Source organism: Nerophis ophidion, linkage group LG02 (genome assembly GCF_033978795.1).
Source record: "Nerophis ophidion isolate RoL-2023_Sa linkage group LG02, RoL_Noph_v1.0, whole genome shotgun sequence".
In the NCBI taxonomy this organism is placed as follows: domain Eukaryota; kingdom Metazoa; phylum Chordata; class Actinopteri; order Syngnathiformes; family Syngnathidae; genus Nerophis; species Nerophis ophidion.
The window spans coordinates 80,178,851-80,196,350 of record NC_084612.1 but is presented as its reverse complement, the minus strand read 5'-3'; the positions used below and the strand labels follow the sequence as shown (position 1 = coordinate 80,196,350).

Below are 17,500 nucleotides of genomic sequence, written 5' to 3'. Positions count from 1 at the left end.
GACCTAAACATGTGGACAATGCTGAAGAAACAAGTCCATATCTGAAAACCAACAAATTTAGCTGAACGCGTTGCAATTTTGTTAAGAGGAGTGGTCAACAATTCAAGCAGAAGCTTGTGGATGGCTACCAAAAGCGCCTTATCGCAGTCAAACTTGCCAAGGGACATGTAAGCAAATATTAACATTGCTGTGTGTATACTTTTGACCCAGCACATTTTCAGTAGACCCATAATAAATTAATAAAATAAGCAATAAAATAAGAGTTGTAGAAATTCTTGGAAACTCAAGACAGCCATGACATTATTTTCTTTACAAGTGTATGTAAACTTTTGACCACGTCTGTATATATTTATAAAACCAAGTATGATTATGATCATTTAAAAAAATAATAAAATAACGCCACCTCTTTTATTTATCGTCACCAAATAGTGTGTAGCACGCACAAAAAAAGTCCCAAGAACCTGTGGTGGTAAGCAAACAGGAAGACGGACATTTTGGTTTGTGCCAAATTCAAAGATGGAACCGGCTTTTCCTGGAAGCTTTGACAAAATGGGCCCAAAAAAAAAAATCACGGCTACGAGACGGATGGATGATGATGACGTTCTTAGCCTGCGTCTTAGAATGTGGGCGGGGGCATGGCGACAAAGGTTGATGGTCAGTCTGACAGTTTGCCACAAAACATGAATACCTTTGTCCTGATGCCATGCATCGCTCACTTCCTGCATTTCTCACACAGATGCAACAGGAAATGTCAAAATAAGAGTTTGTAGGCTTTATACTCGTGTTTTGTGTGGCCATAAACAAAATTATATTTGTAGCCCCAATTTGGTCTTTTATATTACCTTTTTATTATTATTATTTTGACACAGGAAGTCCTTCATACCGACAGCCATCAGACTATATAATGTATATGTTCCTTTTGACTGTAAATGTATAATGTATTTATATTATTTACATGTGAATAATGCTGTATAATAGACTGTATTTATGTTATTCACATGTGAATAATGCTGTATAATAGACTGTATTTATATTATTCACATGCGAATAATGCTGTATAATAGACTGTATTTATGTTATTCACATGTGAATAATGCTGTATAATAGACTGTATTTATATTATTTACATGTGAATAATGCTGTATAATAGACTGTTTTTATGTTATTCACATGTGAATAATGCTGTATAATAGACTGTATTTATGTTATTCACATGTGAATAATGCTGTATAATAGACTGTATTTATACTCTTCACATGTGAACAATGCTGTATAATAGACTGTATGTATACTCTTCACATGTGAATAATGCTGTATAATAGACTGTATTTATGTTATTCACATGTGAATAATGCTGTATAATAGACTGTATTTATGTTATTCACATGTGAATAAAGCTGTATAATAGACTGTATTTATGTTATTCACATGTGAATAATGCTGTATAATAGACTGTATTTATATTATTTACATGTGAATAATGCTGTATAATAGACTGTATTTATATTATTTACATGTGAATAATGCTGTATAATAGACTGTATTTATACTCTTCACATGTGAACAATGCTGTATAATAGACTGTATTTATACTGTTCACTTGTGAACAATGCTGTATAATAGACTGTATTTATGTTATTCACATGTGAATAATGCTGTATAATAGACTGTATTTATGGTATTCACATGTGAATAATGCTGTATAATAGACTTTTTATATTATTCACATGTGAATAATGCTGTATAATAGACTGTATTTATGTTATTCACATGTGAATAATGCTGTATAATAGACTGTATTTATGGTATTCACATGTGAATAATGTTGTATAATAGACTATTTATATTAGTCACATGTGAACAATGCTGTGTAATAGACTGTATTTATATATCATTCACATGTGAATAATGCTGTATAATAGACTGTATTTATGTTATTCACTTGTGAATAATGCTGTATAATAGACTGTATTTATGTTATTCACATGTGAATCATGCTGTATAATGGACTGTATTTATGTTATTCACATGTGAATAATGCTGTATAATAGACTGTATTTATGGTATTCACATGTGAATAATGCTGTATAATAGACTATTCATATTATTCACATGTGAATAATGCTGTGTAATAGACTGTATTTATACTATTCACATGTGAATAATGCTGTATAATAGACTGTATTTATGTTATTCACATGTGAATAATGCTGTATAATAGACTGTATTTATACTCTTCACATGTGAACAATGCTGTATAATAGACTCTATTTATGTTATTCACATGTGAATAATGCTGTATAATAGACCATCTATATTATTCACATGTGAATAATGCTGTATTATAGACTGTATTTATGTTATTCACATGTGAATAATGCTGTATAATAGACTGTATTTATGTTATTCACATGTGAATAATGCTGTATAATAGACTATTTATATTATTCACATGTGAATAATGCTGTATAATAGACTCTATTTATGTTATTCACATGTGAATAATGCTGTATAATAGACTATCTATATTATTCACATGTGAATAATGCTGTATTATAGACTGTATTTATGTTATTCACATGTGAATAATGCTGTATAATAGACTATTTATATTATTCACATGTGAATAATGCTGTATAATAGACTGTTTTTATGTTATTCACATGTGAATAATGCTGTATAATAGACTGTATTTATGGTATTCACATGTGAACAATGCTGTGTAATAGACTGTATTTATGTTATTCACATGTGAATAATGCTGTATAATAGTCTGTATTTATGTTATTCACATGTGAATAATGCTGTATAATAGACTATTTATATTATTCACATGTGAATAATGCTGTATAATAGACTCTATTTATGTTATTCACATGTGAATAATGCTGTATAATAGACTATCTATATTATTCACATGTGAATAATGCTGTATTATAGACTGTATTTATGTTATTCACATGTGAATAATGCTGTATAATAGACTATTTATATTATTCACATGTGAATAATGCTGTATAATAGACTGTATTTATGTTATTCACATGTGAATAATGCTGTATAATAGACTGTATTTATGGTATTCACATGTGAATAATGCTGTATAATAGACTGTATTTATGGTATTCACATGTGAATAATGCTGTATAATAGACTGTATTTATGTTATTCACATGTGAATAATGCTGTATAATAGTCTGTATTTATGGTATTCACATGTGAATAATGCTGTATAATAGACTGTATATTTATGGTATTCACATGCGAAAAATGCTGTATAATAGACTGTATTTATATTATTCACATGTGAACAATGCTGTATAATAGACTGTATTTATATTATTCACATGTGAATAAGGCTGTATAATAAACTATATTTATGTCATTTACATGTGAATAATGCTGTATAGTAGACTGTATTTATATTATTCACATGTAATAAATACCTAAGTGTTTGTTGTCTATTGTGAGCGAACTGTGGTGCTGAATTTCCCCCAGGGATCAATAAAGTACTTTCTATTCTATTATTATTATTATAATTATTATTATTATCATTATTAGAACCCCCACCCGAAACCTTATGTCACTGCCCCACAAACACTTAGTTTGCATGCACTAAAAATTATTTATAGACTTCATTTATTAACCGACCCGTTCATATCATCGAGGACAATCGTGCTAGTAGCAATATTTTCAAAAAAATCTGTTTTTTTTTATGAAATTCCCAAATTTCCAGTTAATTCCCATTTAAATGAATGGACGTGAGTACTACAATTCCCTAAATTCTCAAAATGTTTCGTATTTTTTAAACCCGATTCTGACCTGTTAACTACTGACGCTTCTGTTTCGAATATTAATCGAGGTTCTATTAATGCACCACGGTTATGTGCTATGAGATACTTTGCCTTTATTTAGTATTTTACAGCATATTTGTTCATACTGTGCAATCACATTTTGCTCCTAGGAGATTGAATGTCTGAACCAGAAGCTGATGTTTCTTCATAAGAGGATGCAGGTGAGTAACGTCCGACATCAAGTACAACAACACACATTTAAAGTCGGGGATCAAGCTAATGCTAAGGCTAATGTGAGCTCACCATTTGATTTGGAGGTACTTATATGACCCAATCCAAACAACCATCCGTAGTCATGGCGCAGGACAAAAAAAATACACATCTTGTGTCTTGACAGGTGTCAAGTGAGTAACACATGTTTAAGTGTGCTTTTTTTGAAAATGTGTGCACAGCATGCACTTATATGACCCAATACAAACAACATTCTCTAGTCTTGGCGCTGGAAAAAAAAAAAAAATTTCAACCAACAAAAAATGTCAACACACACGGTCCCACAAAACACAAACTGCTCACTGAAACTTTTGGATATCATGAAAAAAATGTCCAATCAGCATAAACATTTGAAATTACACCCATTTGAATCTATGGCAAGCCGTGATGGGAACAAAATGCAAAACACTCTGTCTACAGTCTTCCATGTTAGACTTGACAAGGTAGGAGTTGAACTTTCACATTCTCTAAGTATTCAATTATAATAATTATTATTTGTATTAAACTAAAATATGTACATGTATGTATAGGATACACACACACATATAGAATCAAAAAACACAGGACGAGATGTTAAACAGACCCTTGTGCCAAATGTGGAGAGTACTCACTCGAGATGTCCTTGTTGTTAAGAGTGGTAGACAGACAACGTGGGGGGGTGGGGTGTTCTTGTGAGTTGTTATTTATATATATATATATATATATGTGTGTATATATGTGTGTCTAATTATGCAGCATTAAAATATATTTTTTTACTAAATTAATAATACAAAAATGTATAAAATATACATAGAAACAGATACATAAATAGATAAATATGTATAAAATACAGAAAAATTAGATATAGGTTTCTTAAATGTACTGTCAACAAAATTGAAGTGTATATGAAAATACAGCTTCAACACTTTGGTCATATTTTTTGCACTTAAACCTTTCCATGACTTTAGCTCCAGACTTCTACCTGTTTGGTTGATATTGTCATTACTGCCACAAGTGGTGGGAAAGTGTATTACAACTGAAGAAACATTGGCACAGTCTATCTATATCCAACATTTATTCATATATTATACACTTCATGTGTTCATCAATCAATGAAATGTTATTTGTGTAGCCCTTAACGTGCACTGTCACCATGCAACCATCACTGCTGTGGTGCAGGTGGCGGACTCGCACACGTGGAAAGGAACGCTTACCCGAGCGCCGCTGTGGTAAACCTTCAACCACGCTGAGGACTTTGACCAAAGTGGATTTAAGGGCTGTGAACCAGGAACACTAAAACCACCACAAACATTATTTCTTTTAGTTTTTTTTTTTAATTTAGTTTTTTTAAGTAAATTTAAGACTAAATGTCGATAATTGTGTATTCTGGCGTTTGGATTAGTCGCCAAGTAGGAGCAGCTTGGCGTGTAAGGCGTGGCTAACAATAAAGCATCCATGTTGCATTTTTTTAATCTTTTTCAAAATAAAACTTTATCCTTTTGAGTTGGATTGTAAAAATAAATATAGAAGTATAATTTTTCTTGACCAGAACTCCGAGGGCAGGAGTCGGCAACCCAAAATGGACCAAAAGTAATTAATAAAAAAAAATGTGTTTTTTTAATTTTGTTAAAAAAAAGCTTTGTTTTATAAGCAACTAATTGTAATATTAGTTTAATATTTAAGGACCTGAAGAAAAAGCGGCAAATTTTGTACAAAAATACAAAAGAAAAAATACAAATTGCCAAAAAACCTGACAAATGATTACAAATTCATACAACAATTATGCGTGGGACATTTTAATGTTTTTTATATTTAAAAAAATGCTTTGTTTTATAATTGTTTAATTGTAATATTAGTTTAATATTAGTTAAGGACCTGAAGAATAAAAAAAGCGGCAAATTTTGTACAGAAATACAAAAAAAAAAAAATACAAATTGCCAAAAAACCCGAAAAATGATGACAAACTAATACAACAATTATGCGGGGGTAATTTTTGTGTTTTTTTATTTTGTTAAAAAAATGTTTTGTTTTATAAGTGACTAATTGTAATTATTATTTTAATATTTAAGGACCTAAAGAATAAAAAAGCGGCAAATTTTGTACAAAAATACAAAATAAAATACAAATTGCCAAAAAACCTGAAAATGATTACAAATTAATACAACAATTATGTGTGGGACATTTTAACGTTTTTTATTTTGTAAAAAACAACGCTGTGTTTTATAAGTGTTTTTTTTATTGTAATGTTAGTTTAATATGTAAGGACCTGAAGAATAAAAAAGCCACAGATTGTGTACAAAAATACAAAAAAAAAATACAAATTGCCAAAAACCTGAAGAATGAAAAAAAACATGTGTATTGTTGTTAGTTATTAGTGTTGACATGTCAGCTTTTTCTGTGCGGTTAAATGTTCTGGTATTCTGGAAGTAAAACAACTCCAAATGATTGAATATACAGTAGAGATGAAGTGTCAAGTCAGCAGTTTTCCTCCCTGCATATCTTTATATTGACCTACCAAAATAAAACACCTGAAAAACGGGAAAAAGCGGAACATTTTGTACAAAAATGCAAGTTAGATAATATGTAAGAAAAAATAGAAAGAAAAAAAATCACAATCAATAATGGAAAAAAAGCAGAACATTTTGTACAATAAAAAAATACTAATCGCAAAAAAACCTTTGTACAATGCAAAATGATTACAAATGAATGCAAAAATTATGTGTGGGACATTTTAATGTTTTTTATTTTGTAAAAAAAAAAGGCTGTGTTTTATAAGTGTATAATTGTAATATTGATTTAATATTTAAGGACCTGAAGAATAAAAAAGCGAGACATTTTGTGCAGAAATGCAAAAAGAAATAAAAAATACCAATTGCCAAAAAACCTGAAAAATTATTACAAATTAATACAACAATTATGTGTGAGACATTTTAATGTTTTTTATTTTGTAGAAAAAATGCTGGGTTTTATAAGTGTCTAGTTATAATATTAGTTTATTATTAGTTAAGGACCTGAAGGAAAAAAAAGCGGCACATTTTGTACAAAAGAAAAAAAAAATTGCCAAAAAGCCTGAAGAATTAAAAAAAAACATTTGTATTATTGTTAATTATTATTGTCAAAATGTCAGCTTTTTCTGTGGTGTCCCATGGGGTCAATTGTGGCCCGCTGCTAATGTTTTTAATTTTGTAAAATTAATTAGTAATACTAGTTAAGACCTGAATTATTAAAATAATATAATAATTTTGTACAAAAAAAAAAAAAAAAATTGCAAAAAAAAACAACTAACTTTGTACAACGCAAAATGATTACAAATGAATAGAACAATTATGTGTGGGACATTTTAGTGTTTTTTATTTTGTAAAAAAAAAAAAAAGAAGCTGTGTTTTGTAAGTGAGAAATTGTAATATTAGTTATTAGAAATATTAGTTGAAGACCTGAATTATATTTATAAAAAAATGCAACACATTTTGTACAAAAATACAAAATTGCAAAAAAAAAACTTTGTACAATACAAAATGATTACAAATGAATACAACAATTATGTGTGGGACATTTTAATCTTTTTTATTTTGTAAAAAAAAATGCTGCATTTTATAAGTGACAAATTGTGATATCAGTTATTAGTACTATTAGTTAAATACCTTAATTTTAAAAGAAAAAAGCAACAAATTTTGTACAAAAATACAAAACTAAATTGCAAAAAAAAAAACTTTGTACAATACAAAATGATTACAAATGAATACAACAATTATGTTTGGGACATTTTAATGTTTTTTTTTTTTTTTTTTAAATGCTGCATTTTATAAGTGACAAATTGTGATATTAGTTATTAGTAATATTAGCTAAAGACCTGAATTATAAAAGAAAAAGCAACACATTTTGTACAAAAATACAAAATTGCAAAAAAAAAACTTTCTACAATACAAAATGATTCCAAATGAATACAATAATTATGTTTGAGACATTTTAATGTTTTTTATTTTGTAAAAAAAAATGCTGCATTTCATAAGTGACAAATTGTGATATTAGTTATTAGTAATATTAGTTAAATACCTGAATTATAAAAGAAAAAAGCAACAAATTTTGTACAAAAATACAACACTAAATTGCAAAAAAAAAACTTTGTACAGTACAAAATGATTACAAATGAATACAAACATTTTGTATGGGACATTGTAATGTTTTTTATTTTGTTAAAAAAAAATGCTTTGTTTATAAGTGACAAATTGTAATATTAGTTATTAGTAATATTAGTTAAAGACCTGAATTATATTTATAAAAAAATGCAACACATTTTGTACAAAAATACAAAATTGCAAACAAAAACAACTTTGTACAATACAAAATGATTACAAATGAATACAACAATTATGTTTCAGACATTTTAATGTTTTTTATTTTGTTAAAAAAATGCTGCATTTTATAAGTGACAAATTGTGATATTAGTTATTAGTAATATTAGTTAAATACCTGAATTGTTAAAAAAAAAAAAAAAAAATTGTACAAAAAATACAAAAAAATAATACTAAATTGCCCAAAAAAATAATAATTTTACAATACAAAATAATTAAAAATGAATACAACAATTATGTGTGGGACATTTAGTTTTTTTTATTTTGTAAAAAAAAAAAAAAAAAGAAGCTGTGTTTTGTAAGTGACAAATTGTAATATTAGTTATTAGAAATATTAGTTAAAGACCTGAATTATATTTATAAAAAAATGCAACACATTTTGTACAAAAATACAAAATTGCAAAAAAAAAAAAACTTTGTACAGTACAAAATGATTACAAATGAATACAACAATTATGTTTGGGACATTTTAATGTTTTTTATTTTGTAAAAAAAAATGCTGCATTTTATAAGTGACAAATTGTGATATTAGTTATTAGTACTATTAGTTAAATACCTGAATTATAAAAGAAAAAAGCAACAAATTTTGTACAAAAATACAACACTAAATTGCAAAAAAAAAACTTTGTACAGTACAAAATAATTACAAATGAATACAAAAATGTTGTGAGGGATATTGTAATGTTTTTTATTTTGTTAAAAAAATGCTTTGTTTTATAAGTGACAAATTATAATATTAGTTATTAGTAATATTAATTAAATACCTGAATTATAAAAGAAAAAAGCAACAAATTTTGTACAAAAATACAACACTAAATTGCAAAAAAATAACTTTGTACAATACAAAATGATTACAAATGAATACAAACATTTTGTGTGGGACATTTTAATGTTTTTTATTTTGTTAAAAAAAATGCTTTGTTTATAAGTGACAAATTGTAATATTAGTTATTAGTAATATTAGTTAAGGACCTGAAGAATAAAAAAGTGGAGAATTTTGTACACAAATAGCAAAAAAATTTCACACAAAAAAGGGACATTTTGTACAATACAAAAAAATACAAACTTATTACAAAATTCAATATGTGATATACATTAATATATTTTTTTTCTGTAAAAAAAAAAAGCTACAAACATTATGTATCAAAACTTAGTATCAGCTCTGTGTTGTGACTACGTGTGTTATTGTTATTAGTGTCAAAATGTCAGCTTTTTATGTGCGATTAAAAGTTTTGGTATTCTGGAAGTAAAACAACTTCAAATTATTTGAATATACAGTAGAGATTAAGTGTCAAGTCAGCAGTTTTCCTCCCTGCATGAATATATCTTTGGAACCGAGCACAGGTTGTTGACTTGGGGGGGGGTCAAACAGGTCCCCCCGCGTGAGCCGTGGTTAATGATAGACCTAAGGGTGGTTGTGCAAATCAAACAAGAGATAAAACTTAACACCAAATAGCCCCCGAAGCGGTCGCACCACGCCGTTACATAACCGCCGCGCCTCAAATAAAGGCGGCCGCGTGCAGAAGCGGCGAGCGCATCCAGCCGAGACGACCATGCAGGAGGCCCACCTGAGACGCGACAGCCTGCTGCTGGCCCTGAGCAGCTACAACTCCGCCGCCGCGCGCATGGAGCAGACGGTGCTGCTGCCCAGCCTGCTGAGGGACGTGCCCGCCGAGCAACCCCGGGCGGCGGCGGCGGCAGGGGACGAGGAGCTCGGCGGGGATCTCTACGGCGACTACCTGATGCTGAAAGCGGTGAAGAGCGTGGTGGAGAGCGGGCCGGTGCCCCCTGAGGACTGCAAGGCGTCCGAGGACAAGACCTCAGATGCGCTGCTGGAGCCCGACGACGACCCGGAGAGCATCCTCCGCTTCCACCTGAGCGGCCTTTTGTCCATCATGAGCCAGCTCACGCAGCGCAGTCAGAGGCTGACGCAGAAATATCTGGACATCATCGGCATCCCCATTTAAATAAAAAATGCTGTCATTTTTCTCTTAATTTAATCAAAGTGTATTTATATTAATCCATTTTGTGCTGGTGCTGCTCCCCCAACAAAGCACTGCAAAGTACTGGGCTCTGGCCAGACTGAAAAAAAGATCTCCAACAGCTTCCTCAAGACTTAGACTTAGACAAACTTTATTGATCCAAAAGGGAAATTTTTGTCAATCCGGTTTAAGTCTTTTTGTGCTGGTGCTGCTCCCCCCAACAAAACACTGCAAAGTACTGGGCAGTGGCTACAAAAGACTGAAAAAAAGATCTCCAACATCTTTCTTCAACAAAAAGTGTCTGCTTGTTGTGTATTTATGAGAGAATAAAACATTCCTCCACTTATGTTGTGTTTGTACTGAATTATGTCCATGGTGAGGGTGTCCAAAGTGCCGCCTGGAGCCCATTTGTGGCCCCTAGCTCATTTTTTGACGGCCCGTGACACTTTTTAAAAAAAATAAAAAACAAGAAATTAAAAAGTAAATTAACAAGTAAATGTTGCAATATTGACACAAATAACACATCGCTCAAAAAATGACAAAAAGGTACAATTAATGAATAAATCTGAAGTTGATCTAGTTTTAAGCATCGAAATGAATCAATCAATCAATCAATGTTTACTTATATAGCCCTAAATCACTAGTGTCTCAAAGGGCTGCACAAACCACTACCACATCCTCGGTAGGCCCACATAAGGGCAAGGAAAACTCACACCCAGTGGGACGTCGGTGACAATGACTATGAGAACCTTGGAGAGGAGGAAAGCAATGGATGTCGAGCGGGTCTAACATGATACTGTGAAAGTTCAATCCATAGTGGCTCCAACACAGCCGCGAGAGTTCAGTTCAAAGCGGATCCAAGACAGCAGCGAGAGTCCCGTCCACAGGAAACCATCTCAAGCGGAGGCGGATCAGCAGCGTAGAGATGTCCCCAACCGATACACAGGCGAGCGGTCCATCCTGGGTCCCGACGACCGGTCCATCCTGGGTCTCGACTCTGGGCAGCCAGTACTTCATCCATGGTCATCGGACCGGACCCCCTCCACAAGGGAGGGGGAGACATAGGAGAAAAAAGAAGAGAAGCGGCAGATCAACTGGTCTAAAAAGGAGGTCTATTTAAAGGCTAGAGTATACAGATGAGTTTTAAGGTGAGACTTAAATGCTTCTACTGAGGTAGCATCTCGAACTGTTACCGGGAGGGCATTCCAGAGTACTGGAGCCCGAAATGAAAAGGCTCTATAGCCCGCAGACTTTTTTTGGGCTCTAGGAATCACTAATAAGCCGGAGTCTTTTGTACGTAGATTTCTTGCCGGGACATATGGTACAATACAATCGGCAAGATAGGCTGGAGCTAGACCGTGTAGTATTTTATACGTAAGTAGTAAAACCTTAAAGTCACATCTTAAGTGCACAGGAAGCCAGTGCACAAAAGTCCTTTTGTGCTGGTGCTGCTCCCCCCAACAAAACACTACAAAGTACAGGGCACTGGCTACAAAAGACTGAAAAAACGATCTCCAACAGCTTCCTTCAACAAAAAGTGTCTGCTTGTTGTGTATTTATGAGAGAATAAAACATTCTTCCACTTATGTTGTGTTTGTACTGAATTATGTCCATGGTGAGGGTGTCCAAAGTGCCGCCTGGAGCACATTTGTGGCCCCTAGCTCCTTTTTTGACGGCCCACGACACTTTTTTCTTTTAAATAAAAAACAAGAAATTAAAAATACATTAACAAGTAAATGTTGCAATATTGACATAAATAACACATCCCTCAAAAAATGACAAAAAGGTACAATTAATGAATAAATCTGAAGTTGATCTAGTTTTAAGCATCGAAATTAATCAATCAATCAATCAATGTTTACTTATATAGCCCTAAATCACTAGTGTCTCAAAGGGCTGCACAAACCACTACCACATCCTCGGTAGGCCCACATAAGGGCAAGGAAAACTCACACCCAGTGGGACATCGGTGACAATAATGACTATAATACAACTTTAACATTTGACAACCAAATAATAAAACAAGGTGACTCTGTAAAAAATCTGGGTATTATCTTCGACCCAACTCTCTCATTTGAGTCACACATTAAAAGCGTTACTAAAACGGCCTTCTTTCATCTCCGTAATATCGCTAAAATTCGCTCCATTTTGTCCACTAAAGACGCCGAGATCATTATCCATGCGTTTGTTACGCCTCGTCGCGATTACTGTAACGTATTATTTTCGGGTCTCCCCATGTCTAGCATTAAAAGATTACAGTTGGTACAAAATGCGGCTGCTAGACTTTTGACAAGAACAAGAAAGTTTGATCACATTACGTCCGTACTGGCTTCCTGTGCACTTAAGATGTGACTTTAAGGTTTTACTACTTACGTATAAAATACTACACGGTCTATCTCCAGCCTATCTTGCTGATTGTATTGTACCATATGTCCCAGCAAGAAATCTGCGTTCAAAAGACTCCGGCTTATTAGTGATTCCTAGAGCCCAAAAAAAGTCTGCGGGCTATAGAGCGTTTTCATTTCGGGCTCCAGTACTCTGGAATGCCCTCCCGGTAACAGTTCGAGATGCTACCTCAGTAGAAGCATTTAAGTCTCACCTTAAAACTCATTTGTATACTCTAGCCTTTAAATAGACCTCCTTTTTAGACCAGTTGATCTGCCGCTTCTTTTCTTTTTTCTCCTATGTCCCCCCCTCCCTTGTGGAGGGGGTCCGGTCCGATGACCATGGATGAAGTACTGGCTGTCCAGAGTCGAGACCCAGGATGGACCGCTCGCCTGTGTATCGGTTGGGGACATCTCTACGCTGCTGATCCGCCTCCGCTTGAGATGGTTTCCTGTGGACGGGACTCTCGCTGCTGTCTTGGATCCGCTTGAACTGAACTCTCGCGGCTGTGTTGGAGCCACAATGGATTGAACTTTCACAGTATCATGTTAGACCCGCTCGACATCCATTGCTTTCGGTCCCCTAGAGGGGGGGGGTTGCCCACATCTGAGGTCCTCTCCAAGGTTTTCCTTGCCCTTTTGTGGGTTCTTCTGAGGATGTTGTAGTCGTAATGATTTGTGCAGTCCTTTGAGACATTTGTGATTTGGGGCTATATAAATAAACATTGATTGATGGATTGAGAACCTTGGAGAGGAGGAAAGCAATGGATGTCGAGCGGGTCTAACATGATACTGTGAAAGTTCAATCCATAATGGATCCAACACAGTCGCGAGAGTCCAGTCCAAAGTGGATCCAACGCAGCAGCGAGAGTCCCGTTCACAGCGGAGCCAGCAGGAAACCATCCCAAGCGGAGGCGGATCAGCAGCGCAGAGATGTCCCCAGCCGATACACAGGCAAGCAGTACATGGCCACCGGATCGGACCGGACCCCCTCCACAAGGGAGAGTGGGACATAGAAGAAAAAGAAAAGAAACGGCAGATCAACTGGTCTAAAAAGGGAGTCTATTTAAAGGCTAGAGTATACAAATGAGTTTTAAGGTGAGACTTAAATGCTTCTACTGAGGTGGCATCTCGAACTGTTACCGGGAGGGCATTCCAGAGTACTGGAGCCCGAACGGAAAACGCTCTATAGCCCGCAGACTTTTTTTGGGCTTTGGGAATCACTAATAAGCCGGAGTCCTTTGAACGCAGATTTCTTGCCGGGACATATGGTACAATACAATCGGCAAGATAGGCTGGAGCTAGACCGTGTAGTATTTTATACGTAAGTAGTAAAACCTTAAAGTCACATCTTAAGTGCACAGGAAGCCAGTGCACAAAAGTCCTTTTGTGCTGGTGCTGCTCCCCCAACAAAGCACTACAAAGTACAGGGCACTGGCCACTACAGACTGAAATAAAGATCTCCAACAGCTTTCTCAAGACTTAGACAAACTTTATTGATCCAAAAGGGAAATTTTTGTCAATCCGGTTTAAGTCTTTTTGTGCTGGTGCTGCTCCCCTAACAAAACACTGCAAAGTACAGGGCACTGGCCACTACAGACTGAAATAAAGATCTCCAACAGCTTCCTTCAACAAAAAGTGTCTGCTTGTTGTGTATTTATGAGAGAATAAAACATTCCTCCACTTATGTTGTGTTTGTACTGAATTATGTCCATGGCGAGGGTGTCCAAAGTGCCGCCCGGAGCCCATTTGTGGCCCCTAGCTCATTTTTTAACGGCCCATGACACTTTTTTCTTTTAAATAAAAAACAAGAAATTAAAAAGTAAATTAACAAGTAAATAATGCAATATTGACACAAATAACACATCGCTCAAAAAATGACAAAAAGGTACAATTAATGAATAAATCTGAAGTTGATCTTGTTTTAAGCATCGAAATTAATCAATCAATGTTTACTTATATAGCCCTAAATCACTAGTGTCTCAAAGGGCTGCACAAACCACTACCACATCCTCGGTAGGCCCACATAAGGGCAAGGAAAACTCACACCCAGTGGGACGTCGGTGACAATGATGACTATAATACAACTTTAACATTTGACAACCAAATAATAAAACAAGGTGACTCTGTAAAAAATCTGGGTATTATCTTCGACCCAACTCTCTCATTTGAGTCACACATTAAAAGCGTTACTAAAACGGCCTTCTTTCATCTCCGTAATATCGCTAAAATTCACTCCATTCTGTCCACTAAAGACGCTGAGATCATTATCCATGCGTTTGTTACGCCTCGTCTCGATTACTGTAACGTATTATTTTCGGGTCTCCCCATGTCTAGCATTAAAAGATTACAGTTGGTACAAAATGCGGCTGCTAGACTTTTGACAAGAACAAGAAAGTTTGATCACATTACGCCTGTACTGGCTTCCTGTGCACTTAAGATGTGACTTTAAGGTTTTACTACTTACGTATAAAATACTACACGGTCTAGCTCCATCCTATCTTGCTGATTGTATTGTACCGTATGTCCCGGCAAGAAATCTGCGCTCAAAAGACTCCGGCTTATTAGTGATTCCTACAGCCCAAAAAAAGTCTGCGGGCTATAGAGCGTTTTCCGTTCGGGCTCCAGTACTCTGGAATGCCCTCCCGGTAACAGTTCGAGATGCTACCTCAGTAGAAGCATTTAAGTCTCACCTTAAAACTCATTTGTATACTCTAGCCTATAAATAGACCTCCTTTTTAGACCAGTTGATCTGCCGCTTCTTTTCTTTCTCCTATGTCCCCCCCCTCCCTTGTGGAGGGGGTCCGGTCCGATGACCATGGATGAAGTACTGGCTGTCCAGAGTCGAGACCCAGGATGGACCGCTCGTCGGGACCCAGGATGGACCGCTCGCCTGTGTATCGGTTGGGGACATCTCTACGCTGCTGATCCGCTTGAGATAGTTTCCTGTGGACGGGACTCTCGCTGCTGTCTTGGATCCGCTTGAACTGAACTCTCGCGGCTGTGTTGGAGCCACTATGGATTGAACTTTCACAGTATCATGTTAGACCCGCTCGACATCCATTGCTTTCGGTCCCCTAGAGAGGGGGGGGTTGCCCACATCTGAGGTCCTCTCCAAGGTTTCTCATAGTCAGCATTGTCACTGGCGTCCCACTGGATGTGAATTCTCTCTGCCCACTGGGTGTGAGTTTTCCTTGCCCTTTTGTGGGTTCTTCCGAGGATGTTGTAGTCGTAATGATTTGTGCAGTCCTTTGAGACATTTGTGATTTGGGGCTATATAAATAAACATTGATTGATGGATTGAGAACCTTAGAGAGGAGGAAAGCAATGGATGTCGAGCGGGTCTAACATGATACTGTGAAAGTTCAATCCACAATGGATCCAACACAGTCGCAAGAGTCCAGTCCAAAGCGGATCCAACACAGCAGCGAGAGTCCCGTTCACAGCGGAGCCAGCAGGAAACCATCCCAAGCGGAGGCGGATCAGCAGCGCAGAGATGTCCCCAGCCGATACACAGGCGAGCAGTACATGGCCACCGGATCGGACCGGACCCCCTCCACAAGGGAGAGTGGGACCCAAAAGCAATGTTGACATGAATTATTTTTCTTTTGAAAAGTCCAATTACTTCACATTAAATATTCCTTTTTTTCCCCAAAATTTTGTGGGGAAAATAATGCATATTTTGTGGGTTTTCTATCAAATTGTGATGTGAATTATATTTATGTGGCGCTTTTTCTCCAGTGACTCAAAGCGCTTTACATAGTGAAACCCAATATCTAAGTTACATTCAAACCAGTGTGGGTGGCACTGGGAGCAGGTGGGTAAAGTGTCTTGCCCAAGGACACAACGGCAGTGACTAGGATGGCAGAGGCGGGAATTGAACCTGCAATCCTCAAGTTGCTGACAAGCCACTCTATCAACCGAGCTAAACCGCCCCACAAATAAAGAGGGTTTTGACAAAAAGGGCATAAAACACAAAAAATGATTAAAACTTTATGGCAACGGATAGATCTGAAGTGGATCTTAGACTCTTAGACTTAGACAAACTTTATTGATCCACAAGGGAAATGTTTGTCAATCCGGTTTAAGTCCCTTTTTGCTGGTGCTGCTCCCCCAACAAAGCACTGAAAAGTACTGGGCACTGGCCACTACAAACTGAAATAAAGATCTCCAACAGCTTTCTCAAGACTTAGACAAACTTTATTGATCCACAAGGACTGCACAAATCATTACGACTACAACATCCTCGGAAGAACCCACAAAAGGGCAAGGAAAACTCACACCCAGTGGGCAGGGAGAATTCACATCCAGTGGGACGCCAGTGACAATGCTGACTATGAGAAACCTTGGAGAGGACCTCAGATTTGGGCAACCCCCCCCCCCCCCCCCCCCCCCCCCAGTAGGGGACCGAAAGCAATGGATGTCGAGCGGGTCTAACATGATACTGTGAAAGTTCAATCCATAGTGGCTCCAACACAGCCGCGAGAGTTCAGTTCAAAGCGGATCCAAGACAGCAGCGAGAGTCCCGTCCACAGGAAACCATCTCAAGCGGAGGCGGATCAGCAGCGTAGAGATGTCCCCGACCGATACACAGGCGAGCGGTCCATCCTGGGTCCCGACGAGCGGCCCATCCTGGGTCTCGACTCTGGACAGCCAGTACTTCATCCATGGTCATCGAACCGGACCCCCTCTACAAGGGAGCGGGGGACATAGGAGAAAAAAGAAGAGAAGCGGCAGAT

At 36.0% G+C, this 17,500-nt stretch overlaps 2 protein-coding genes across 2 annotated transcripts in view; both read left to right on the top strand.

Moving 5' to 3' along the window:
* The window catches only part of si:zfos-1056e6.1 (uncharacterized protein LOC107988029 homolog), a 27,052-nt gene extending 21,546 nt beyond the window's left edge, over positions 1–5,506 (top strand). The window contains exons 8-9 of the mRNA XM_061875033.1: positions 3,965–4,015; positions 5,223–5,506. Coding sequence (XP_061731017.1) covers positions 3,965–4,015; positions 5,223–5,276 — 105 coding nt within the window. The 3' untranslated portion in view covers positions 5,277–5,506. The remainder of the gene's footprint in view (positions 1–3,964; positions 4,016–5,222) is intronic.
* A 4,180-nt stretch (positions 5,507–9,686) lies between these two features.
* Positions 9,687–10,714, top strand: thrsp (thyroid hormone responsive). Its single transcript, XM_061875021.1, has one exon. The coding sequence runs from the start codon at positions 9,949–9,951 to the stop codon at positions 10,360–10,362; it is 414 nt and encodes a 137-aa protein (XP_061731005.1). The 5' UTR covers positions 9,687–9,948; the 3' UTR covers positions 10,363–10,714.
* Positions 10,715–17,500: the final 6,786 nt, after the last annotated feature.